General features: G+C 40.7%; 1 protein-coding gene across 1 annotated transcript in view; it reads right to left on the bottom strand.

Annotated features, from left to right (window-relative positions):
* Positions 1 to 1,306: 1,306 nt before the first annotated feature.
* Positions 1,307 to 27,128, bottom strand: part of COG6 (component of oligomeric golgi complex 6) — an 86,800-nt gene continuing 60,978 nt past the window's right edge. The window contains exons 14-19 of the mRNA XM_067563048.1: positions 22,128 to 22,259; positions 21,375 to 21,542; positions 12,284 to 12,391; positions 11,324 to 11,377; positions 9,535 to 9,614; positions 1,307 to 5,245 (exon numbers count right to left, since the gene is read on the bottom strand). Coding sequence (XP_067419149.1) covers positions 5,098 to 5,245; positions 9,535 to 9,614; positions 11,324 to 11,377; positions 12,284 to 12,391; positions 21,375 to 21,542; positions 22,128 to 22,259 — 690 coding nt within the window. The 3' untranslated portion in view covers positions 1,307 to 5,097. The remainder of the gene's footprint in view (positions 5,246 to 9,534; positions 9,615 to 11,323; positions 11,378 to 12,283; positions 12,392 to 21,374; positions 21,543 to 22,127; positions 22,260 to 27,128) is intronic.

Here is a 27,128-nt window from a genome sequence, read left to right as displayed (position 1 = left end):
AGTTGGATTGGACTATTTTTCTAGAAATTATTAAATTCTGAGGTGCTACTCTTCTCTGCCACTGGTTCTTTTATAGATGTAAATTGGACGGTAGATGTGGGCACTGATTAGCACATAACTTGTATGGAGGTATATTATTTATATAAATCTCTACAGGTGTCTGTCACAGATCTGGTCAGATCTGCCCCATGCAGGCCACCTACTGGACTGCTATGAGAGGAATCCAAGCCTCTGGATGCCTGGATGGGTTAAGCCTCCCTTAGGTCTTAGCAAGCTGTAGCATCGTGTCCTCCCTTGGCCTCTCTGTCTCTCAGTCTACTACTTCTACACAAAGTTTCTCAGCCCACTTGTCCTAGGCCCCCAGGATTAGCACTGACCCCCAAGATACTCTCATTGCTTAAACACACCCTGTCCCAGAATCTCAGGAGAAAACGTGAGTCTTCTGGTTTACAGTTTAATTCTCTCAGGAGGCACATATAATTGTGAAGCATATAACACAAATACTTTGCCCAGAGTCTAACACAAGTACTCTTGTAATTAATCATATCAAGCAGGAGAGAGTATGGATCACTTAGGCTATCTACACACTGATGGCCGCAAATTTGTCACTGTCAGATCGATTTTTCCGGTTCAATTGAGCAGCAGTGAAGACGCACTCAATCGATCCAGAAGTCGAGCTAATAAAACCACCTCCCCAAAAAATGTAGCGCTGCATCGATGGGAACGCATTTCCCGTCGGCGCAGTGCAGTGGAGGGGGTGCGCTAAAGGGAAGTTACAAAGTCGACTGAAGTTACGCAAGCTACTCTGCATAGCTTGTGTAACTCCTGTCAACTGCCGCTGAATTTTGCCAGCAATGTAGACCTACCATTAGAAAACACACATCCTAACTAGCTTACTCTTCGCTTGGGAGGCCATCTGGGCTCAGAAAGGCAGGCAGGGTTTCACTGCCTCGTGTAGGTTGTTGCATGCTGGGTGGCTTCTCCTTCATAGAGGCTTCTTCCTCAGCCTCAGTATCTTCTGTCCACCCCCTTCTGCTCCTGTGTGTTTCCTCATTTAAATCCATCCTGGTCACCTATCTGCTTTCTTTGTTCTGTGTCTGGTAATTTTCCACTGCTCCAAAAACATCCCTCAGAGAAGACTGGTTTTCTTTTAGGATGCAGTCAGTTTTTAGCATAATCTTTGTGTGGTCAAAGCACTATCATTAATTATAAGTATTCCCCATTTTACTCAGTCTGCAGTATGCTTGCAGCACGTCTTGTCAGCAATGGTGGATCCACACACACATACATGTTAATAACACAGTAATGTCATGATACAATTTCATATCATCGAGAATTCGTAATTTCTACAGGGTCCCCAACTTGGTGTCACAATGCACATCCCATACACTAAAATACATAATACAAAATTATATGTGAATGATAGCTCATCCCACCTAAACATGCACCAGCTTATATGAGAACAAAATAAATCCTATAACAACCCTCTGTCCACGTCTCCTACACAAAATCTTGGAAGGAAAAGAAAACATAGAAACTGAGGTCTCCCAAAGGAGGGAGGTTTCCCAACTGTGCCTCCTTCTTCCATGTTATAAAGATCCCTTATAATAACCTCTGATTTTCCAGACAAGATTTCCAGAATGAAGCACTTTCAATTTATTATAATGTTTTCACTGTTTCTTAACAGATCAGCTGGAAATCCAATAAATTTCCTATTAAATATATTTTACTCTCCTTCTGGAAGCATAGACCATCTGCACTACAGTTAACTATATGCAATTAAGCTAGAACCACAACCACAGAAAGAAAAAATTGTTTTTAGGAAAAGTAGGTTACAAATACAAAGATTTTAGATGAAAGTGACATGGCACAAATGTACAGCTTGTGCCTGGCTGCCTCACTGGCATGCAAAGGTTTTGGAAGTCAGAGTTCTAGGGTCACCCCGAGTGTGGGATTGCGTCCCCAACAATCTTGGCTAATAGCTTTTATGGACTTATCCTGCATGAACTTATCCAGTTCTTTTTTGAGTTTTCGTTTTTTTTCAGTTATGCTTTTCCCCAATCACAACACCCACTGGCAGTTTCACCTTTACTAGTTTCTTTATATCCTTTTTGAGATGGATATGCCAAAACTGGACATACCAAAACTGGACACAGTATTGGAGGTGTGAGTGCACCATGGGCTTATACAGTGGCATTAAGACATTTTCTATTCCTTTCCTAATAATTCCTAACATACTGTTAGCCTTTTTGATCGCTGCTGCACATTGAGTGGAAGTTTTCAGAGAACTATCCACTTTGACCCCCAGATCTCTTTCTTACATGGTAATAGCTAATTTAGAACTCATTGTATATGTATAGTTAGGATTTTTTTTTCTAATGTGCATTACTTTGCATTTATCAGTGTTGAATTTCATCTGCAATTTTGTTACCCAGTCACCCAGGTTAGTGAGATCCCTTTGTAATTCCTCACAGTCTGCTATAGACTTAACTATCTTGAATACTTTAATGATGGGGTGGAGAGAGAAGCAAGAACTTTCCCTTGCTCACTCCACTCATTGGCCAGGCACAGCTACAAACCCACCCGGAGAAGCAGTTTGAACTGCTGGCAGTGCGCTGCAGTGTATAACTGTCACAATTGATCCCAATTGTATTTTTAAGAGAACCATTGCAGACATTTTAACCACTAACATCTCTTAGTACATTATTAATTTAACAAATGTGTTATTACTAGAGCAGATGGACTTTTTCTACAATTTAAAAAACGTCTGCAAAGAGCTGATTCACTAATTCCATATGGTTACTGTAGATCACTCCGAACACAACTGTGATTTTCAGTTAATATGCGGATTCATACAGAATAAAGAATTATTTCAAACAAAATTCCTCTTCAGTAAAGCAGAGTTGAGGAAAGAAAAAAATATTAAATTTTGGATTACAAAGTAAAAATCCTACATTGGTCACCAGTAACATATTTACAAATGCAAGTAGTTAATAGCAATTTGTTCAGCAAGAACTCAACTAAATATCAGAAATACCCACAGTGATACCATCTGCTTGCAAAGACAGAATGTATTGGCGTCCACCATACAAAGCAATTCTTCATTCTCCAATGATACCCAAAGCCATTGCTGATGCTCAAGCCGTAAGAGTACAGTTTTCAAGCAAAGATTAAAATTGACTTTTTTTTTCTTTAATTACTTCTATTAAAGAAAAATCATTTAATCTAACACAAATGGCTCATCACCTCCGTTTCCAGAACAAGAGAAAAATGCAGTATGGCCAACTAAATCTATATCCCCAGTAGGCTTTGTGGAATCATGCAAGATGAGATGTGCAGATGTGTGTGTAGACTCTGTGTACCGTGTGGGTGTACAGGAAAAGTGTGTGTAATTGAAACACAGTAGATTAAGCTTAATAGCAACCTAGATATTAACAGCTTCTGGTTAATAGCAACATTTTGCCAGGAGCCAATCACATCTCATTGACTTTAATGTTAATAGGATTTGGATATTGGCAAGGATGTTTTTCAGAAGAAAAGCTCCACCTGCAGGCATGTTTGCAAGGCTGTAGCCAGAGAAGAAAGCGCTGAGACTGGCCTTCCCTGGCTGAAGTCCCAGAAATATGCCTGGAGCCAGTGTCAGACCATCCCAGCACTTCCTTCTGGGGCTGCAGCCCTGGAACCTGCCTGTGCCCAGGGACTGTAGCAGGAGGTAAGGGGCTGCAGTCTGGCAATGGAGGCTGAGAGCAGGGCAATAGCAGGGAAGAGGATTACAGCCCAGATGCTGCAGCAGTTGCATGGTACCTCTTCCTGTGCTCCCTGGGCTGCATCCTGTCGGGGGACTGCATGCGGGGAAGGAAGTGCAGGGATGTGCTGACTCCCCACCTCTAGAGAGTGCAGAGAGAGGTATGGTGCAGCCCCACAGCGCCCTGTAGAAAACCATGGCATCCAGGCTGCAGTCCTCTTCCCCGCTGCTGCCTTGCTTGCAGGCAGGTTTGCAGGGCTGCAGGCAGGGAAGACACATCCCGGCACTTCTTGTCCTGGCTGTTGCCTAGCAAACCTGCCTTATGCTTATTAGCAACTGCCAGATAATAGCAACTATTTGCTGGCACCTGGGTTGCTAATAAGTGGAATCTACTATATTTCCTGTTCTTACTGGAAATAAGTTACAAAATGTTAACTGTCTAATGGTCTGAATTATTTTCCCTGTTAACAATGGAATATAATTCAGTTAAGTTACTAGCTTCTAAATTCTCCTTTACATTTTGCAAGGCAATGATTTGTTCACTGAATTTAGATTTTTTTGGTATGGGCATCACAACCAATAACAAACAAAACTGATTTTTTTTACCTTGTTCCAGAGACTTGAAATCAGTGGGATTTAAAGGATCTTAAAATGCCACAGTGTCATTTTGAAATGACATACAGAATGTAAAAATGATTTACTTCTAGATATTCAGAAGTATATCAGCTGTATCAAAACCATGTAATATTAGTAGGGGAAGTCTTTTGTTCTGTGTTTATAAAGCACTTAGCGCAATGGGATCTTGGTCAATGAGTAGGGCTCTTAGATGCTATGATAATACAAACATCAAGAACAACAAACAACAACAACATGCTTACTTGCAATAGGTTATTGAATAAAGCACCTAATAATAGAATGGAAAAAGCAGCAGGAAACAGGAATTAAAAGAGTATTGGCTAGCTCACTAATGGTGTCAGAAAGTAAGAGTGTTTCAACATCTTATTCAAAGATTAAGTGTAGTAAGTAGCAGACTATTATTTTTCATTTCTGACCAGAAAAGTTGTCATGATCCTTTTCCCTTCCCAGAATAAGTTAAAAATAATTTTTAATCTATATTCTATTTTCTCGTTCTTGTTTATAGCAAGAACTCAACACAAAGTGTATAGAAATGGCCATACTTCTGTTCAACATATTAAACAAAACCCCATCACTGCCCCTCAGGTAACTATGGTTATAATCAAACTTCAAAAATATAAAAACAGACTGCAAATATTGAGGCCTTTAATATTGATGGAATGTAATGTTAAATAACATTACGCTACGTGTTCTGCAAAATTAATTGGAAAATAAGTTTATAAGAGAAGTGTCTGAACTTGATGAGGAGTTCTGTGTAGTATGGTTTCTGGATCCTTATATTCATTGGCTGGATTCATCACAGCTGCATATAAATCACTGTAGGCTCTGCAGACCAGTTCTGTGGACTGTTTTATTATCTGCTCTCTAAAAAACAAAAAAGTTATGTGAACAGAGTGTACAGTAAAGATACGATCAAGATATTAAATCTATAACAGAGAATGTGTGGAAGATTTTCCACTACCCAAGATTATTGGATGCATCACAAGCTCTTTGATTCAATAATGAAAATAACTGGCTTAGCGTTTACAAAAAAAACTTTTTTTGTGTCTGTGTACTGTATACACATAAGACCATGTGATCTTGATAAGCATGGAATAAGCTTCTTTATTTCTGCAACATGAAAAATTGCAAAAATAGAATAAATTGCATTTAATTTGCATACATGATCATCTCACTGGCAATTTGCTGGGACTAATAATAAAATGGTAATTCTACAGCAATCAGTTTTTCCTCAACTGCTATTTTTTTTAAAATAAAAAGAATCTAGTACCACAATGTTTTCCTCCTCTTGTGATATCTGACCTCACAACACAGCTCAAATATGAGCCAGTAAAAAAGTTTCCCAGTTCTGTCCAGTGTCTTGTTATATTTTATTTTGGACCAATAACAGTATTAAGATTGGGTCATCTTATTAATTGTCATGGCTAGAAATGAATGTTAATGGAAGTAGGAGAGACTGGACACTAAAATCATAACATTCTGATTTTCAGAAAATAAGTTAGCATTTTAAATGATGAATTCGTATTTTTTTTCATTCTACCTGTATAGTCTGTTTGCTTTAGTTACCATAACAATTTATCTATAGTTATACATATCTACAGTACATAACCAGATGTAAGTCAATTGCACGGTAATTGTAACTTCCACTATGTAAGTTCACAAACATCAGGTGTTCACTATGATATCAGAATGACCATGGGACATATTCATATCTTGTGTAAAAGGCAGTAACTCTGGAAAAGACACTAGAGCTACACCCACTTAAGACCATAACTCAATTTGGCACCAGATGAGCTGGAGTAGTGGGATTTGAGATGTTAATAGAATCTCAAGAGGTATGTTTGAAAGTTTTCAATTATTTTTCAGCAAAATTTCCTGCTTTTTAAATATTTGAACATTAAGCAACAGAATTTATAGCAAATAGGATTAGCAGTTATAAATTAAACTTTTTTTTTTATACACTGTTAAGAATCAGGCCTTCGGATTTCCTAAATTGCTTGACTATTACAATAAATGAAAATGGATCAGACACACAATAGCAAATCTAGAAGTACTGAAAGTATAGGAATACATTCACATTTTCTAGGTAAATAGTTACTAACTTTCTTCTCAGTACAATCTAAAAATGTTAAACTGCTGGAATGTGAAAATCATTAAGCAAATATTTTATGCAGCAACTCTTCGGGAGCTGGCAAACTGATTTACATAAGATAATATTCAGTTAAAATAAACTGATGGAAAACCAGTTTATTCAAAATATTTTTTTTTATAAAGTACTGAACTGCATCAACAACTGAGCATTTTCAACAACTGCTGTCAGTGGTGTACCTGTCATTAATCAGTGCATTAGAATTTCAGATTTCATAACAACATGATACATTTTTTTATCAATACAAACTAGTGCATTTTCTAAAAATAGAATCTTATTTCAATGCTCTGTTTCTGTTTCTCTACTCAAACTAAAATGGAGTTTTATTATAGCTGTAACTAAAATATTGATATATAGCTTTTAAACAATTAAAAGAATTTCTTAATTTGGAAGCAAGTACAACAGGATACACTAACAAATACGAGAAAAAACTTTGTAAATATTTTTTCTGGTTATAGAGCTTAAATGTTACAAATGAATTATCAGAACAAATCAATGATATAGCTAATATCTTGCTACAAGTTCATGGACTGCTTTATAGAGACATACAATTATCACTCTGCTCCGAACAGTATAGAGCAATTTAAATCAAGCGTGCAGCACACTGGCATGGGGTAGATTTATACTCCAGCTTGCTGTGAGCTTAGTGTTTGCAAAGACACATCCAGAGTCTGGTATACTACCCTGTATTTTGTTGTATTAACATTTTAAAAAAAATATGGGTACCCAATTTTGACATTAGCTTTTCTCTGGACAATCTTCCTGATGTCCTGACATCATCAGGCCTGTCCAGCTATGCTAGCTGTGCTCTACATTCCTTTTTTTTCTCTCTGAGGAGTGCCACATATACTTTTAGGCCTGGTCTATACTTACCTGGAAATTTGGCGACAGCTGACAGGAGTTACACAAGCCATGCACAATAGCTGGTGTAATTCCCGTTGACTTTGTAACTCCCCTTTAGTGGGCTGCCTCCACTGCACTGACGAGAAATGTGTACCTGTTGATGCATCGCTACGCTTTTTGGGGAGGTGATTTTTTAAAATCGACTTCCGGATCTACTGAGCATGTCTTCACTGTTGCTCAATTGATCCGGATAGATCGATCTGACGGCAGCGAATTTGCTGCTGTCAGTGTGTACATACCGTTACTAACTGATGGCTGTTTGGCAACCTACGTGATATCTGTTGGCACCATGTTGACTCCATTATTAATGTTACAGACCCCACAGCTGCTCCAAGCAGCAGGATCCATAAGGCTCCAGATTCCTACTGGGGGAGGTTTTGCTGGTTTCTCTCTGGAAGGCAGCTGCATTCTTGTCTGCCTAGCTCTGCATGAATTGGGATCCCCGAGGCTCTCCCCTAACCCCCTCCGCCATTGCTGCTTGCGCTGCTCCTCTGACTCCTGTCACAGTTCCCATCATGAAATTCCTGCTGTACAAAGGGGCTGTAAGGCACTCTACCCAACATATACAATTTTCCTCCAGGAAGTGAGGTTGAGTGCTCTGGCAGGAGCAACCTTGCTGACACCATAGAGACTAGGAATTCTGTGGATAGAACATCTCACTGCACTTCCTCCAAATCTTGTTTCCTCAGAAGACTTAGCCTTTAATAAAAAGGCCATAGAGACTGAAATACTTTATCACCCTCAAAGGCAATAACTCTGGAAAAAGGAGGCACCTTAACATGGAGAAGGCTTGCAGTGTCACAGCCCAGGTCTCCAAAAAAAAAAAAAAAATCAGGCAGGCAGAACTTCTGCGATACCAAACAAGGAAGAGTCAGCACTAATCAGCAGGCTTCATAAACATTCCTGATAGCAAGAAAGCAGGGGAGGGAAATGCTAATGATTCTTAAACTTTATGGTAGCAAAAATATTTTTTTAGTCATACATACAACCACTTTAGGGATAAGACTCCTGTGTAATGCATACGTACAAATGGACAGTTAATGTTCCTGATATTGCTGACTTCTGTAGTATTAATACAACATTAAATTTATCATTTTAACAATTTTTCATATGATATTATATAATGTTATTTTCACAAAGTGCCAAAAATAGTGGCAAGAGACCTTTTGATCACTGTAGCATATCTAATTTTTTGAATGCAAGTGTTATACAATGTTTTCATGTGCTTCACATTTAATTGGAAAGAAATTCTTGGCATATTCTCTAGCCTTAGGGTTGAGTATGCCCATATTTGTCATATTTTAAAATATATTCATGAAAACAAGAGAGATACATAAGAAAACCCTCACTTTAATACTTCAAAGTAGCAGTCACAAAATTCTGCGAAAAATAATTGTATCGCTATATTAAATGAGACAAGAATATCCATATTCTACAGTACAATGCAACAAAGTTGTAGAATTCTACAAAGTTGATATAGAAATAGGGAAAAAGAATAAACTTCTATAGGGAATTACATATTTCATATAGCTTTGGAAGGCTTATAAAATAGTTCTAAAACAATTTCCAATAGAGATTAAAAACTGAAAATGATACAGGGAACATATTCTTAATAGATTAGTGTGATTCATAGGTTTGCCAAGGCCAGAAGGGACTATTGTGATTATCTAGTCTGCCCTCCAGTATAACAGAGGCCACAGAACTTGCCCAAAATAATTCCTAAAGCATATCTTTTGGAACATCATCCAATCTTGATTTAAATATGGTCAGTGATGGACAATCCATCACAACCCTTGGTAAACTGTCCCAATGGTTAATTACTCACATCGTTAAAAATGTATGCCTTATTTCTAGTCTGAACTTGTCATGTCAGTGTGCCCATGGACTCAGGAATGGTTACTTTGGAAAATTATGAAATTACACCTTACTATTTGCTCAAGAAAGTGTAACCAAAACATATTAAAGTAGAATCTAAAAGCATATCTGAATAGCTTTTACAGTTGAATAATTCCACTTCCAACATAGTCCACTATATTCCACTTAAGTCTGTACTTCTATTAAAAAGGTACAGAACATAGAAATTCAAAGTCAAAACACTTACTTCACTGTAGCACTTAGAAGGAAATTCAGTTGTGGCATTAACAGATTATCAGGAGCAGACAGGTAACGATCAAACTGAACCTAGAAGACATAATGAAAAGTAAGAGTTGGCAACAGATACCACCCCAAAGCACCAAAAACATACTACAGATCTCTATGCACAAATTTCCTCTAACACACAGTTCTCCTCTGAAAAGTGACTAAATTAAAATGGAACCCTGTTGCTCAGCCAATTAGCTGGAAGCTATGAGAACATGAACTGATTTTTTCCCCTCTCTAATTAACCAACATTATTAACTACGGTGCATTTGCGGAAACACTTTTGCAATCCCACTGAACACAACTGGGTTGCAATGGTGTAATTTACAGCATAATCAGAGGAAAAAAGAGCTAATCCAGACATGACTGAGTGCAGTTTGTAGTCTGCAGAATCTTTATTAATAGTGACAATGCATGAGTCAAAAAACACAAGGGGACCTACACAACCGAGTCTGAGTTTTTTAAGGCTAGAACTCAAGAAAAAATTCTTTTTTCATTTATGAACTCAGCAAGATTTATATGGAAATAACTGAATTCAAGAAGCTGTGGAACTCTGAAATGCCATTTGCATATATAGTCTCCGTTTCTGAGAACTGCACTTTAAAGGTTAATCGAGAAGATTGACAGTTAATTTATAGATAGCTGTTGAACTGTGAGATTGCACCTGTGCCACTGAACGTGTATGCATATTGTTTAAGACAAAAAGCATTAACTGATAATTTGTTTTTAAATCTACAGTGTAATGAAACTTAACCTCCACCCCCAAAACAAACAAAAAAATCAACTGTGACATACGCCTAATATCTAACTTTTAAGCTTCACTGAACTACTTGCATAAAATGAAAGCTTTACTTTTCCCTATCATTTATAACTATAATTCCTGTATTTGAAAGCACTGAGGCAAAAGAAATCTCAGCGATTAGAACTAATTAGAGTTAATATTTGCTTTCAGCAAGTCAAAAGGTTTCACGGTGTAACATCCTTGTAAGTAAAATTTTGTAATAAAGGCTTAGAAACTTGATAGTCTTACTACCAGTTCACAAATACGTTTATATTTGTACTATTTCAGCAAGGCAAATTAAATCTAGGTCAAATGCCCACTATTAGAAACAATGAAAATATTCCAAAACACACACTTGAATGGGTTTTTAAATTTCAATATGAGTGTTTCAGAACAGTATGATGGTGTCTATTACATGGTGCAAGGTACCTCAGTGACCTACACTAATGACCTGACCCAACAAAAATTCTTTGAGACATGATTGCTATGGGAAACAGTTGAAAAATGTGAATTCTTAAAGTCTATGAATCAGTTTTGTAATATCAAACGTTACCATCTGTATCAAAGCGCCCCATTTTATTCTTTAATCATTTCTGAATAAGATAAATGCTCATTTTTCTTTTCCAAACAGTATAATTGACTTGTTAAGATCTATAGCTAAATGAAAATATAGCTAAAGGGTCACACGATCATAACCAAATGCACAATTCGGCTTAATTCTATTAGAAGTTCCTTCTGTCATAGTACATACCTACAATTTTAATTCAGTATATTATGCATGGTTTTTGAAATGTGTTTTACCTCAGAAGCTTATGAATGAATTTGAAAAATGTTTATAGAAGAAATTAAGACATTAAGCTCCAAAAACAAAAAGATTTTTAGATAAATTATTTTGGCTTATAACTTTATCAGTACTCCTTTAAAAGTCATAGCAACAACACAGCTTAAAATGAAATTGCAAAAAGCTCACCATTGCAGCCTTCAGTGACACTGAATCCAAGCTAGGCAAGTTTGCCAAGGGACCCTAAAAATAGGTAACCAAATAAGCAGCATTTTAAAAAAGTGGATAAAACGTGAAAATAATCCTATATTAAGATTTTACTGTAATCCACTGCTAGAGTAAACTTTTTGGGGCAGGAACTATGTCTGACTACTTGTTATGACTGTTAACAACTACACCTATAGGTCCAGGAAAACAGGAAAAAATGTTAAGTAATGCATTCACTAAAACAGGCCATTTATCATTTCCCATCACTTCTTCAAATAAAAAATAGCTAAAACTCCCAAACCACCTTGTCCTCCCTTTCCGTTGTCTCAGATAACATCACCATAGTCCCCACCAGTCTTGCTGTCTTATAAATTGTTTAATGGAATCGGTATTATCTAGAACAAAAGTTTGAAAACAGGTTTATAATAGGGGTGGGCCTATGATGACCAGGAAACCAAATTTAGCATCTTAATGGGGATTGCCATGTTTAAAAAAATGTGTGTTTAAAATTATTTCCCCATTAAGTTGGGGCATTCACTCTCATTCTCACTCTCTCGAAACAAGAACCCTAAATCTAGGTATCCACTTCCACAACACAATAAACTACCCTCTCTCCAAACATATGCTTATTTAATCACTTTTAATCATAGGAACCTATTAGGAGAATTTTGTGTTCACTGACGTTAAAAGACAAAGGACAAAATATGGCTGAAGGCAAAAGGAATGTAATAATACCTTTAGTAAAACAAATAAGCTACATAAAAAGATGCGTGAACAGGAGCTATAATTACAGTTTTCAACAGATAGTAAAATCTTTTTTTTTTTTTCGGTCATGCTAGTTCTGTCCTAAAGTTAGAATAACCACAGCAGAGAGCAGATACCATCACACTTTCAACAATTTAAGATAAAACTAAGTACTACATTAAAAAAGTAAATGCTTACCTGCTCTGGTTTGTGCTGCTGCACAGATTTGTATATGCAACTTAGACCAGTTCTAGTTAACACACAGGAAGCTTGTTCATTTATTAGCGTATCCAAGTGTGCTTCAATCTGAAATTTGGAGGGTAAGAAATAGTTAAAGAAATGTTAAATACAAGTTCTTCTTAAGTTATAAAGTGGGAGTTTAGTAACCACCCATAAAATCAACTCGGCATAAAAGGAGAATGAGCACTTAAGAAGTGAAAAATATATTCAGCATATTTGTTTTAAATTTCAAATCACACAGAAAACCAAGAATAAAAAATGACTGTGATTTATATCTTTAAAAGGTTTATTATGCAAAACTGATTTGGATCTGGATTATTTTGCATTATCAGGGAGATCAGTGAAACAAGATGTTTTGCCAAAAGCTGAGGTCCCAATCCTGCAGTGAGCTCCACACAGGCAGACCCTGTGCCCAGATAAAACCCCACTAACTTCAGTGGAGCTTGACTTGGACACATGGGTCTGCCCACAGTGTAATACTATGGCCTAAATTTTCAAATCTGAAAAATCCACAGCCATGAAAGACAGAAATACTAATGCTTTAATGATAACTTCAAAAAGTTATAGTAAAATATCAAAACTAGAATGATATAATTCATTGCAACTACATGACAGAAATAATCAAATTCTTGTTGAAAATACTGAAGAGTGCAAGACATATTTGTGATCAAACCAAAAAAAAAAAAAAACTATTATGATTTCATGAAGAAAATAAAACTGAAACCTAAGCCAGGTTAGGTAATCAGTACTGGATTCAAAAGGCATAATTTAATGTATTTAAAAGAGAGTTAACCACAAGCGCCTATTCAAAAATTAAACAATGAAAAGCTGTATAAGTGTCAGCTCTGCTTTTATCATCTTCAGAAAAAGCTTCCTTATTACCTATAAGACATCAAAAATGCCTTATATTCACAGATTCATTTTACAGTTTTGTACAACTGAAACTTTGCTGGAGATCAAAACAAAGAACCAAAACCAGTCAATTCAACCAAAAGGAGCAGCAAATTTCTTTTTTAGGTTTAAGTGGCCTTAGAAAGATGTGAGAAAACTTTTTTTTTTTTAAATATATAATCCTGAATTTGCTTTATTTCTCTCTTGGTCTACGTAAGAGACAAAAACTTCTATTACAGTACAAAGAGTCAAATTTACATACAGAACCTTTATTAAGTATCCTACAAACCTTTGATATCTCAAGAGAAGGATCATTATTTTCTAAAGAATACATAGAAACTAGAATATAATAAAAATATATCTTTCCCTCCTGATCTCTCAGGAAAGTTTAATATTTGAATATTGAAATCACCAATCACTTTCAAAGGCCTCCATTTTCCTATTCAGAAAATTATTCTTGATGAACACCTCCAATAAATGTTTCTGTTCTACACTAGTCTATCTGAAAATCAGTAAAAAACGGTTACCTATGTTTCATAACGTTTCATATCTTCGAGATATGTTGCTCATGTTGATTCCAAGTAGATGTCTGCATGCTGTGTGCATAGTTGTTGGAAGATTTTTCCCTTAGAAGTACCTGTTGGGTTGATGCAGGCGGCCTGGAGTGGGACCTCCATGGCGCTGTATATAAGGCCCTGCCGACCTACCACCTCTTTGGTTCCTTCTTGCCAGCTGGCTCCGACAGAAGGGAAGGCGGGTGGGTCTTGGAATGGACATGAGCAACACATCTAGAAGAACAACAGTTATGAAAGGTAGATAACCATTTTTTCTTCTTTGAGTGCTTTCTCATGTCGATTTCAAGTAGGTGACTCCCAAGCTGACCCAAGGTGAAGAGGTCGGAGTTCACAATCACTGACTGAAGCACTGATCTGCCGAATGCTGCATTGTCTCCGGCCTGCTGAATAATGGCATAATGCGAGATAAACATGTGGATCAATGACCAGGTTGCGGCCCTGCAGATTTCCTACATAGGGACCTGAGCCATGAAAGCTGCCAAGGAAGCTTGGGGGGAGTGGTAGATACCCTGGAGGGTAGGGATAGGATACAGAGTGACCTAAACAAACTGGAGGATTGGGCCAAAAGAAATCTAATGAGGTTCAACAAGGACAAGTGCAGAGTCCTCCACTTAGGAAGGAAGAATCCCATGCACAGCTATAGACTGGGGACCGACGAGCTGGGCAGCAGCTCTGCAGAAAAGGACCTGGGGGTAACGGTGGATAAAAAGCTGGATATGAGTCAGCAGTGTGCCCTGGTTGTCAAGAAGGCTAATGGCATATTGGGCTGCATTAGGAGGGGCATTGCCAGCAGGTCACGGGAAGTGATTATTCCCCTCTATTCGGCATTGGTGAGGCCGCATTTAGAATACTGTGTCCAGTTTTGGGCCCCCCACTACAAAAAAGATGTGGACAATTTGGAGAGAGTGCAGCGGAGGGCAACCAAAATGATTAGGGGGCTGGAGCACAGGACTTATGAGGAGAGGCTGAGGGAACTGGGCTTGTTTAGTCTGCAAAAGAGAAGAGTGAGGGGGGATTTGATAGCGGCTTTTAACTACCTGAAAGGGGGTTCCAGGGAGGATGGGGCTAGGCTGTTCTCGGTGGTGGCAGATGACAGAACAAGGAACAACGGTCTCAAGTTGCAGGGCGGGAGGTCTAGGTTGGACATTAGGAAAAAGTTTTTTACTAGGAGGGTGGTGAAGCATTGGAATGGGTTACCTAGGGAGGTGGTGGAATCTCCATCCTTAGAGGTTTTTAAGCTGAGGCTTGACAAAGCCCTGGTTGGGATGATATAGCTGAGGTTAGTCCTGCTTTGAGCAGGGGGTTGGACTAGATGACCTCCTGAGGTCCCTTCCAACTCTAATATTCTATGATTCTATAACCTATCTATTTATATAAAACATTGCTGCCATATTGTCCATCACGACTGACATGCATCTTCCTTCTAGATGAGCTAGGAAAGTTTGGCATGCTAAGCGAACCGCTCTCAGTTCCTTGTCGTTGATGTGAAGCAACATCTCTGCCGGAGACCAAAGGCCTCGAGTCCTGCAAGTCCCGAGGTGCACTCTCCATCCCAGCTCGGATGCGTCTGTGATCAGGGACAGAGATCTGCAGTCTGTAAAAGGAGACTCCTGCACTCACCAGTTAAGCGTTGAGCCACCACTGAAAGGAATATATGAATTGAGCAGGAGTGAAACTACTCTGTCCAATTTGTTTCTGCTTGGCTGATAAGCTGAGGCCAGGCAAGCCTGGAGAGATCTAAGGTACAGCCTCATATGCTGAACTATGTATGGGCAGGAGGCCATGTGACCTAGGAGTTTTAAGCAATTTTGCACTGTTGTAGGGGGAAAGAGACTCAAGTCCTTTATGACGGAGCACATAGTCCGGAAGCAGGACTCTGGTAGAGCATCTTAGCCTGAATCAAGTCTAGGACTGCACCTATAAACTCTATTCTCTGGGTAGGAGACAGAGTCGACTTAGGCATGTTTAACTGCAACCCTAGTTTGTTGAAGGTTGTTCTGATCAGGTTGACATGAGCTTCTACTTGCTCCTTGGAGTGACCCTTGACCAGCCAGTCATCTAGGTATGGAAACACCTGTATGTGCTGTCTCCTTAGGAAAGCGGCGACAACAGCCATACTCTTGATAAAAACCTGAGAAGCCGCCAACAGTCCGAAGGACCGTAAACTGGTAATGAGTATGGTTTACCACAAATCTTAGGAACCTCCTGTGAGAAGGGATTCTCTCGATATGGAAATAAACGTCCTTCAAATTGAGGGCGGCATACCAGTCCCCTGGATCCAGTGGGGGAATGATGGCGGCCAAGACGACCATGCAGAATTTCTGTTTCTTCATGAACTTGTTGAGGATTTGCAGGTCAAGGACGGGTCTGAGACACCCCCCTTTGCTTTTGGGATTAGGAAGTAGTGGGAGTAAAATCCCTTCCCCTTGAGCTCCTGAGGTACCTCCTCTATTGCTCCTGCTTGTAGGAGCTCTTGCACCTCCTGTAAAAGGAGTTGCTTGTGAGAGGGGTCCCTGGAGAGGGATGGAGAAGGGGGATGGGAGGTGGGAAGGAGGAAAATTGGAGAGAATATCCTAGTTCTACCGTGCGGGCAGGACCTAAGCGTCCATGCTCGGTAAAGATGGGATGGTCAGTTCAGAAAATGGGGAAAGATCCAGCACTCAGTCTGGTGTGTCGCCCCCTGACCACACCATTAACACACTTGTTTGGAGCTGGAGGGCTGCCTGGCCGAACTACAACCCTGATTAGACAGCGGTTGGGGCGTCCTGCACCTGCTGTTCCTGCCCTTCTTTCTGGAATAATCCTGTTTCTGTTGCACAGGATAGAACCATGAGGCTGGCTGAGGTTTAAAGTGCTTTCTCTTAGTGCTTGGTGTGTGCAGCCCCAAGGATTTCAGGGTAGCCCTGGAAAACTTAAGGCTGTGTAGCTTGGATTCCGTTTGCTCTGAAAACAGCCCCAAACCTTCAAACAGCAAATCTTGGATGGTTTGTTGGACCTTTGGGGGGAGGCCTGACACCAACAGACATGAGCTCCTTCTCATGGCAATTGTTAATGACATTGTCCATATGGCTGAGTCCACCACGTCCAACACAGCCTGTAGTGAAGCCCTTGCGATAGCCATGCCATCCCATACACAGCTACAGACTGGGGACCAATGGGCTAGGCAGCAGTTCTTCAGTAAAGGACCTGGGGGTTACAGTGGATAAGAAGCTGGATATGAGTCAGCAGTGTGGCCTGGTTGCCAAGAAGGCTAATAGCATATTGGGCTGCATTAGTAGGAGCATTGCCAGCAGACTGCGGGAAGTGATTATTCCCCTCTATTCGGCATTGGTGAGGCCACATTTGGAGTACTGTGTCCAGTTTTGGGCACCGCACTACAAAAAGGATGTAGACAAGTTGGAGAGAGTCCAACGGTGGGCAACAAAAATGATTAGGGGGCTGAAGCACAGGACTTATGAGGAGAGGCTGAGGGAACAAGGCTTGTTTAGTCTGCAGAAGAGAAGAATGAGGGGAGATTTGATAGCAGCCTTTAACTACCTGAAAGGGGGTTCCAGGGAGGATGGAGCTAGGCTGTTCTCAATGGTCGCAGATGACGTAACAAGGAGCAATGGTCTCAAATTGCAGTGGGGGAGATCTAGGTTGGACATTAGGAAAAAGTTTTTCACTAGGAAGGCGGTGAAGCACTGGAATGGGTTACCTAGAGAGGTGGTGGAATCTCCATCTTTAGAGGTTTTTAAGCTGCGGCTTGACAAAACCCTCACTGGGATTATTTAGCTGAGGTTAGTCCTGCTTTGAGCAGGGGGTTGGATTAGATGACCTCCTGAGGTCCCTTTCAACTCTATGATTCCTCAACAACTGCCACAAACTCCTGTTTGAGTCAGCCAGGAGCAACTCCTTGAATTCTGACATATGAAGCTGAAGCCCTCCGGTGGAGTAGACCTTCCTACCGAAGAGATCCAGCTTCTTTCAGTTCTTTGACCTAGGTGTCAATCTCTGTTGCCCTTGCCTTTCCTTGTTGTTTGCTGTTGCCACCAACAACCGCGGCTGTGGGTGAGTAAAAAGGCACTCCTGCCCTATAGAGTGGGCAAAGTATTTCCTTTCTAGTCCCTTAGCCGTAGGGGAATAGAGGCTAGTGTTTGCCACAGTGTCTTGGATTGTCTTTTTCAGAGGCTGAACTACTCTGGAAGGGCCCTCGGGAGCCAAGATACCTACCATAGGGTCCTCCGACTCCCACACCTCCTCCACTTGGAGTCCCAGCTTTTTGACCACCCTTCTCAGCAGTTTTTGGTGAGCCATATTGTCCACTGGAGGTGGTCCTGTGGACATCCTCACCACCACTTTGTCCTCCCCTGACAATGACAACATCCTAGGAAGCCCGGGTCTTCTTGACCAACTAGTATGCAGGGTTCTTCCTATACTGGGTCACCAGCCTCAGTGCTGAAGTCCGCCGTGGTGCTGATGTCCACCCCGTTAAGCCCTTGTGCGGCTTGGCGCTGAAATCATCACCCACCTCGGTGCTGCAAGATAAGCAGACTCCTGGTGACCGAGGAGCCCTTGCTTGAGAGGTGACTGAATTGCACTTGGACGAGGACCCTTGGATCTGGTGGTATGCCCACGGAGTCCAAAAGGGCCACTGCGTAGGCATTTGCCACTGCGCTGGTCAAGGTCCCATGAAGGGGACTTGTCCCACCTCCTGCCTATAGCAGCATCCCTGGAACTGGTGCTGGCTCTGCCTGGAAATGTAGGACTCTGCCTCTGAGCTGGAAGAATGAGAGTCAGAGCATGGGCATCACAGTGGTGCCAAGTGGGACGGTGCCAGGGAGCAGTGCTGGGGGGATAGTGACTGATGCTGCATCATGGGAGGCTTCCCTTTAGACTTCTTGGGTCCTGCTCCTCCATTCTGGCTGGGGACTGCTGTGCTGTCATGGCTATCAGGACCCTAGCCATCTCAAAGGTGTCCACGGTGGAAGGAGAGTGTAGTTCTTCCACACTGCTCTCCCTTATGGGTGAGCCCATTGGTACTGGACTTAACGGTGTTCTCTGCAGGACCGAAGTTGACAGAGACAATCCTGGCGGGGAAGGTGCCTGGTGCCCCATTGTAGGACGCACATGTTTATCACCATTCCCTGCAGCCTTTATCATAGGTGAGTGCCCTTTGTCTGTTTTCTTCTTCCTCTTATTAGGCACCGGAGAGTGCAACTGGTGCCAGGTCTTTGGTGCCAGGGAATGCCAGCACCATGGTTCCTTCAGTGCTGAGTCCTTCTTCGACACCGTAGCCTCTCTAAGAGAGGCCGGCGCACGCCGCACCGAGGTACAGGGTGCCAACTTGGATTAGCCCGACTGAGGGCAGAGGGCTGCCTCCATGAGGAGGTGCTTCAGTCTAATGCACCTATCGTTTTTGGTCGGAGGACAAAAGCTTCTACAGATCTTGCACCAGTGTGATTGATGGGTCACCCCCAGGCACTTGAGGCAGGATTTGTGGGGATCGCCTCTGTGCATAGGTTTATGGCAGGGCATAGGTTTATGCGGGCGTGGCTTAAATCCTTGGCCCTGAGGCATGCCCTGGTTTCTGGGATCTAACACTGGTTGGGGGGAGGGGCCCCAAAACAGAAATTTATCTATCTACTAATATTGAATTAACTAACTCTAATCTAATCTACTATTTACAGAATCAACTGCTGTTGCCACTAGAGGAAAGCTTGCCGACATGACAGAAGGCAAGAGCTTCAATGACTGTCACAGGTGGTAAGAAGGAACTGAAGAGGCAGTAGGTCTGCAGGCCCTTTATACAGCACCACAGAGGTGCCAATCCAGGAGGCCCCTGCATCGACCCAATGGGTACCAAAAGGGGAAAAACCTTCTGACAACTGTACATGCGGCGCACACGCACCTACTTGGAATTGACATGAGCAAGCACTCGAAGAACCTTCTTTTGAATGACCTCAAAATATCTCTTCTAATTTAGTTCTAACTGTGAAAAGTTACAGAAAACGAATCTGAGTTAGCATCAAGTGTTTCCCACCTAGTGTCTAGATCTTGAATTGCAGAATAAATGGATTCCAGACTTATGTTAAGAACATATTACTAGTTTGGTTTTAGACAAACTAGATTTTTAAAATTTAGTTAAATGGCCAACTTCAAGCTCCACAGTTTCTAATGCTAATGGCATAGTGCTGATAATGGAGAGAGGTAAGGAATAACCTCCACAACCCTCAGAAATATTACAGGAGAGTCACTCATTAAAAACTTGTCGAAAGAAACCTTTTGTAATTTTGCTTCCTGTTGGAAGACATTTTAAAACACAAATGATGGGAATATAGCCTCTTCAGGACCTGGGATGCAGTACAAAATTGCAAGTATAGGGAACCTATATATCGGAAGATGGGTTGTGCCAAATGTCTCCCAAATTAATAATGTAAAAAGCATATATTTTAATGTCTTAGCAAACTGTGGATAGTGTTAACATTACTTATTAACTTCAAAATATTATAATATGTAAAATATTATTTTGGCATGTTAAGTAAAAACAAGCATTAGGGGAAAAAAGCTAACACCTAATCCTACCATAGATATATCCCCATGTTCAGGGAAACATAATTTGATTACTCTCAGTCATAGTTTAAGGCCAGAAAGGACCACCAGATGGTCTAGTCTGACCTCCTGTATACCACAGGCCACCGGCACCACCCAGCACCCGCAAACTAAACCCAACAATCAAATTTAGACCAAAGTATTACAACCCACAGGAGACCAGACTGTTATGTACCACAGACAGAGAACAGGAGGGACTGATGTGCACCAGTGCCTGAGGCCCCTTCAGTGGGAGAGAAATGGTTAAGTGAGCTATACCCACATAATCCTGGCAAGTGATCCATATCCACATGCTGCAGATGAAGATGAAAAACCCTTAAGTCACTACCAATCTGACCTAAGGGAAAATTCCTTCCTGACCCCACATATGGCAATCAGTTAAATTTTGAGCATGTGAACAAGAACCAGCCAGCTAAGCACCTGAAAGAAAGAATGCCTGGTGACAGATCAGAGCCCTGGCTGTCCCCGTCCAAAGTCCCATCTCCAGCAATGGCCATCCCTCATGCTTCAGAGACAGGAGATAAAAAAAATTCACTGACTGATGACCATACTTTGATCATTAGAGATGTTGTATATTGGTGTTTACACTTCCATTTTCTTTAAGTATCTGAAATCGTTTATTTTAAGAGATTAGAGTGACTGGAATAATAAATACTTTCACTTATATTGGTTTACATTCAGATAAAAACCATAGGACAAAATTTTTAAATCTGGATGCTTGAAATTTGGCTCCTAAAATCAATATTTAGGTGCCTAAATAAAAGAGGTGTAATTTTCAGAGATGCTATGTACTTTCAGCTATCACTGATCTCAGTGAGAGTAGGGTTGCCCAGCACCTATGAAAATAATGCCTCATTTAGGTGCCTACATATGGATTTAAAAACCTAAACTTTAGACACTCACGTTTGAAAATGTTGGTTATGTCTGCTGTTCATAGCTTACCAGATACAGAACAATAGGAGATTAGCTTTCTACTTATTGACAACCCTTACCTGAAATTGTAACATTTCCAGACGTTTGTCAGTGAATTCAAAGAGAGCCAGGGTAGTCTTCATCATATAAAGTGAATTTACCATGTAGGTTGCCATGTCAGCTGTGCCTAAATTACTAGCAGACACAGTACACATCTGTAATAATGGGTCTAGCACACAAGACAGAACCTAAAGAGAAATATGAACAAGAGGGAAAAATGTTTCATGAGACTTAAGACTTGTTGGGTAATGACCATTTTGCCTCTAACATCTATTTATTTCCCAAAGCAGAATAAAAAGAAATGAGTGGTCCCCTATTGAGATCTAGTGGAAAATTGCTCTTGGCCAGTAGGTAATCAGCTACCAGAATGGTGGGTATAAGAACCTGAAAAGAACAGATTTTACCCTAGCTGGAGGAGGAATTGGTGGTTCATAGAATCAAGGGGTCATCTAATCCATCCCACCGCACGGAGGCAGGACCAAGCATACGTGCACAGTATATATGTGCTATTTTGAAAAAAATATATATTTAATACTTAATAAATACTAAACACATTTAATAGGATAATATAATTTGAATACTGCGATATGACATTCCATGCTGTACTATAACTATCCATTTTTGTAAGCCACAATCTTATCAGTGTTAAAATCTGGAGGGCAAGAGGAAGCCCAAAAAAACAGCTGAGGACAAGAAACATTCATGCCTCTTCTGTATTTTGTACATTGAGACTAAATATTTTTCTGTGCTCAAATGAACTGTACAAACTATACCTGTACGAAGTCAGCTTGACGAGCATCCATGGGCACAACAGATGAGTCATGGGAAGCCAGAACCTCACGTAACAATGTGAGTGTTTGATTCAGTGCAGAGCTTGGACCAAGATCAGGTGGTGGGAGTTCAACCTAGACAACAGATTGTTTATTCCTTACTTGTGTTATATTCACAGGAAATAATAAGCAGTATGTATCCATGTTAGTAGATACCAATCAGCTACTGGTAAAGTCATGCACAGTCAAGCAGAGATGGAGTTCAATATTTTGACACTAGACAGATCTATAACTTGTTCCAAAATATACTTGCCTGTGACTCGCAGCATTACAATCCTACTTCTTTCTTACTGACAATAAACAAAATCTTAGCATCTTCCCTCAGCATCTCAAATTATATCTAGCATTAAAGTTAGTATTCAGCAACATGCGTCATGGCTGCTTCAGAAATTGGCAAAATTAAGATCTCTACTGTCTTGTAAGCTAAAACTGAGAGGAAAGGTGATATAAATTTCTTAAGTCATTTTATTGAAGTTTGAAGTGCTGGAAGTGAGTCAATAGCCCATCATGCTATTTATACAGCTCTTGATAATGGACAAATAATTTAGAGATCTTGTACAGTCTCTAGGGGAATAGAAATAGTCAAAGGAATAGAGGCTATCAAGTGGACAAAATCCAGCAATGGGACTGCAACAAATACCTCACCGAGGCTGGGATAACAGAACTTTCTTGAATAAAACCAGTACCAAAAAGGGGTAGTATTCTGGTTAAGAAAGAACAATTTTTCTTTCTTACTGATCTTGCACACAAACTTTCAGAATTTTTACATTTAGGAAATATTTAAGGCACTGTGAATACCCACCAGCTATTGGTAACTGACTGAACAAATAGAAAATTTAAATCCTATTCCTCTTGATAGAGTATAGCCCAAGTGTTCTTCTACTTTAGCATTCCACCTGAAATTATAATGAAATGTATAGGGACTCTAGAAACTTATCAATGGCAACCTAAACAACATTCAGGGGAAACAACCATATTCCAACTTAAACAATCTTGATTTCCTGAGAGCTTTAAATAGAATACTTTTCTTGTGATTAGTGAACAAATCCAGTAATGGTATTCACGTAGATCAGTTCAGACCACATCACAACATTTTTCCACTTAAAAATGCAAGATTTTCTGGTAGATGCTTTGGAAAGACCAGGAGAGGACATGAGCCACCTACTCTGAGATCTCATGCCTAAGGAGCGAAAGCCTGACACTGGGATGGAACAAGTTGCAATGTGTGATCATCCAATGCCAGATTCTAAACTTATCCAAGACAGCTGGGCTCCTCAGAGGTAATGCAGATCACAAAGGCCAGGACTAAATGCAGGAAAGCTGAGGACAAAATGTTTGGGCAAGGTGATACACTTATGGAACAAGCTTTTAGAGCAGCGGTTCTCAACCTGTGTTCCGCAGACCCCTGGTGGTCCACGAGGCTAATACTGGGGATCCGCAGGAAAAAAAACCCAACATCCTCACCAAGGAAATGTACAATTTCAAATAAAACTAGTAGCATGTGGTGGTCTGTGAAATGTTTGGACACTCGAAAAGGTTGGGAACCGCTGTTCTAGAGGAGATTAGGCAAATCTATAGTCTGATTATTTTAGGACACACTGCAATAAAACCTTCCTCTTTGGAAACCTTTCCACCATAGCTAAAATGACAACTTTGACTACATCTACCCAAACATTCCCAACTAAGTAACCAATTAAATACATACATTTTTTTAAAAGCCTGTAACAAACAAGTCAGCCAAACAAAAACTCAACCCCACCTGCCAAAGAATACCCCTGAAAGAGATTTTACTTCCAAAAGGGAGGAGAGCCAGAGGCTCCAGGAAGGTGCTCAGATACTATGATGATAGGTGGCAGTATAAATCCTTAATAGAGATTTGCTTCGGTCATCTGCAGTAGATCTGAGAGTCACACTGATCTGGTGCTAGTAGGAAGTTATTCAATTCACTGAACTTTTGGGTCTTCTTACCTGCTGATGTGGCATATGATGGTCTGGTGGTTGGTTTGAGATCAGGATCATATTTTTGGATACCAGATCTCTGAATGTCCTTAATACATTCAAGACTATTTTTATGCCCACTATCCTAATGTACAGCTGCTGTTTCCTGGGCTTGAAATGCTCAGTGAGGGCTCCCTTTCCCATCTCATGTAAAATACAAATTGAATGGGCAGAGAAAGAAAACCCATCCCAAACTGGGGCTTTGGCTTGATGACTGTACAAGAATGAGGCCCTGAGGTTGTTCGTCAGCCAGCTGCAATAAGCTTCCTGTGATGCAAGGTTTCACTGGGAATCCATAGTTCAGTTAGGATGACAAATGGATGTGTGCCATGGGAACTACAAGACCAGTTGAGATAATGAGATTCAGTATTCACAATTCCATCTCAATGTTGGCAGCTAGCTCTGGAGCTTCCCTCTGTTTGAGTGGAGAGATTTCAATCTCTAATCTGGAAGATAAATTTGGAGATGAGCCATACATACAGAGCTCATATTCCAAATGTTTCTTCTGTAATGTTGGAACGTTAGAGTCATTTATTTGAACTCAGTAATTCCAGGATCCTGATGGCGATGCAATAGAGAGAAGATATACTTTCAGACTATTCATAAACAGATTCTGCAACCTGAAAGCAAAAAGTATAATAATGTTATCTGAAATGTAAGGGGCAATGTATCCTAACAGGAATTCAAGCACGTTTTCACCAATAGGTCGTGGACAGGAGTTCCCAAATATTTGAGTTTCATTACAGTACAAGGCTGAACTGGTCTCCCACATGGCTTGTAGATATGGGAGCAATGAAGAGCCAGAGCACCTTTCATATGCCAACTAGGCCAGAAATATTGATGCTGTCTTGAGACATCAAGAAACATTCCAACTACCTGCAAATGAAATGGTGCTTGACTGGCTTGATGCACCAATTACTGCCCTACAGTGCTGGAGAAGAAAATCTTGGAGCCCAGGTCATACCAAACCAGAACAAAGTCTAACACACACCGATGAAGAAACCTTAGGAAGTGGCAGAACGTTTACTGAAGGCATCAGTATGTCATGCACTACACACCAGAAGACCCCAGTACTAACAAATCCCTGCTGAGATACACCAGGAGGCAAGGATGCTAACTGCACTGAGAGAAGCAGCCTGTGCCTGGACCTAGTAATCTCAGCTCTGTTGAGGGCATGTGAAAGTTATTCACTGAATAAGTTGGTTGATGTAAGTGTCAGAATCTTTGATGGGAATGCCTGTATGAACCAGTGCCACAGAATCTTCGCATTACAGTGGGTCAAGGGAACACACACAGGCAGGTGCAGAGTAGGGGGGAAAGTGTCTAAGTTTATACAGTGCAAAAGCATCACAGTTCTAAGACATCAGGCATTTAAAACCAAACACTGAATGTGCAGGGAGACCATACAAAACCAGCTCAAACTACTAAAGGTGCCCAATTTTTAATGACACCAGTACAAAAAGCCAATAAGGCAATGATATGCCAATACTCCCAAGGAGCTAGTTTACCTCTTTTCAACAGTGCAAATACCACTAGCCACATGATGTTCTATTTGCTGATACCCAGAGGACTCTGAGATGTCCTGTTATTCTGTACGAAACCACAGGAATAGCAGAGGAAGAGTCCAAAATTCCTACACTTTTGATCTGCCAGCACAGAGCCAACAGAGCCATAAGGAGGATACCTAGGGATTGAATAACTCTGACTACGGCTCTAAACTGCTCCACCGGCATTGATACACTGAGTCCAAGAAGGCATGGAGAAGACAGATGCTGGAGGTGCATCATCCTTCAGGAAGTTCCTTCCTATGGAAGTGTAAGAAATGATACCCCAGCAACACACTGTTCTTACAGTGCTAATGCACTGAACCCAGGAGTGCTGGGAAAGTCCTTATTGCTTAGCCAATCTGTTAATTCCAACATACAAAAAGCCAAGGAGGCTTGGGGAAGACTCCCTGGGACTGAGCTCCTGTATAGGCTTTTGTCCTTAGCTGGCACTCTTTGGTATTGAGTGGGGAGGGAGAAACCCACACAACTGATGTGCTGTGAAGAAGACCACTTGCTACCAACCTTTGCCATAAGTGTCAATGCTTCAAGCCAGGTCTGGGGGAACCAAGGCGACTCTGCAGTGTCTGTAATTTCCAAAGGCCAGGATTTACTTATCTTTAGTCACCAAGCTGAGGCTCTACATGTGTTATGGATGTACAGTATTACAGCTCCTGGGGAGCTAAACCAGAAGCCTGAACAGAAGCAGGAAAGAAACAGAAAAAGAATTCCAGCAAGGTCTGGAACTGCGTTGGTTGAATCTGCTGGGAACCTTTATTGGCTGATCACAGCTAGAAAGAACTGGCTGGAATATTCTGGGTGTAACGTAGCTTGCACATCTCTCCCATAAACTTACTTATGTTGCCGTACCGCGGCATCTTCACTGCGCTGAGTTGACAGGAGATGCCTGCCAGTCGACGCAGCCTTACTTCTTTCGGGGAGGTGGATTAAGGGCATCGACCAGATAGCACTTCCTGGATCAATCCCCAAGTCCCCGGCAGTGTAAACATACCCCAGCTGGGAGTTTTCTGGCATAACTTGTACTGAATGCACAAGAACCAAAGAGCGAGATTCCTGAACTGATGATATTTTGAGAAACACACACTTGGGTAGCTCTAGGTACTAGTGACACTTTTTATTTAACAGTACAATGTGGGACACTTCAGTATTCAAGACCAAGCATTGCTCAAATGTGATTCTGTTCTCTCCACAGCCAACTAGACATAGAACGTATATCTGTCAAAGTAGGCAGACACTGCATCTATATTGTGAGACTTGACGTCTGACTTTAATCTAGACAGTCATTCTGCATTATTTCCCACACTACAGCAAAAGTACATTTCTAATTCAGCATTAGAGCTCTACATCAAATTTATAGAGCATAGTCAAATTTATACAGCAC

This window comes from Emydura macquarii, unplaced genomic scaffold (assembly GCF_026122565.2).
Source record: "Emydura macquarii macquarii isolate MOO-44397 ecotype Brisbane River unplaced genomic scaffold, CSIRO-AGI_Emac_v2 contig_2473, whole genome shotgun sequence".
Taxonomy (NCBI): domain Eukaryota; kingdom Metazoa; phylum Chordata; order Testudines; family Chelidae; genus Emydura; species Emydura macquarii.
Note: the sequence above shows the minus strand (reverse complement) of the source record. Positions and strands in the feature narration are given on the sequence as shown.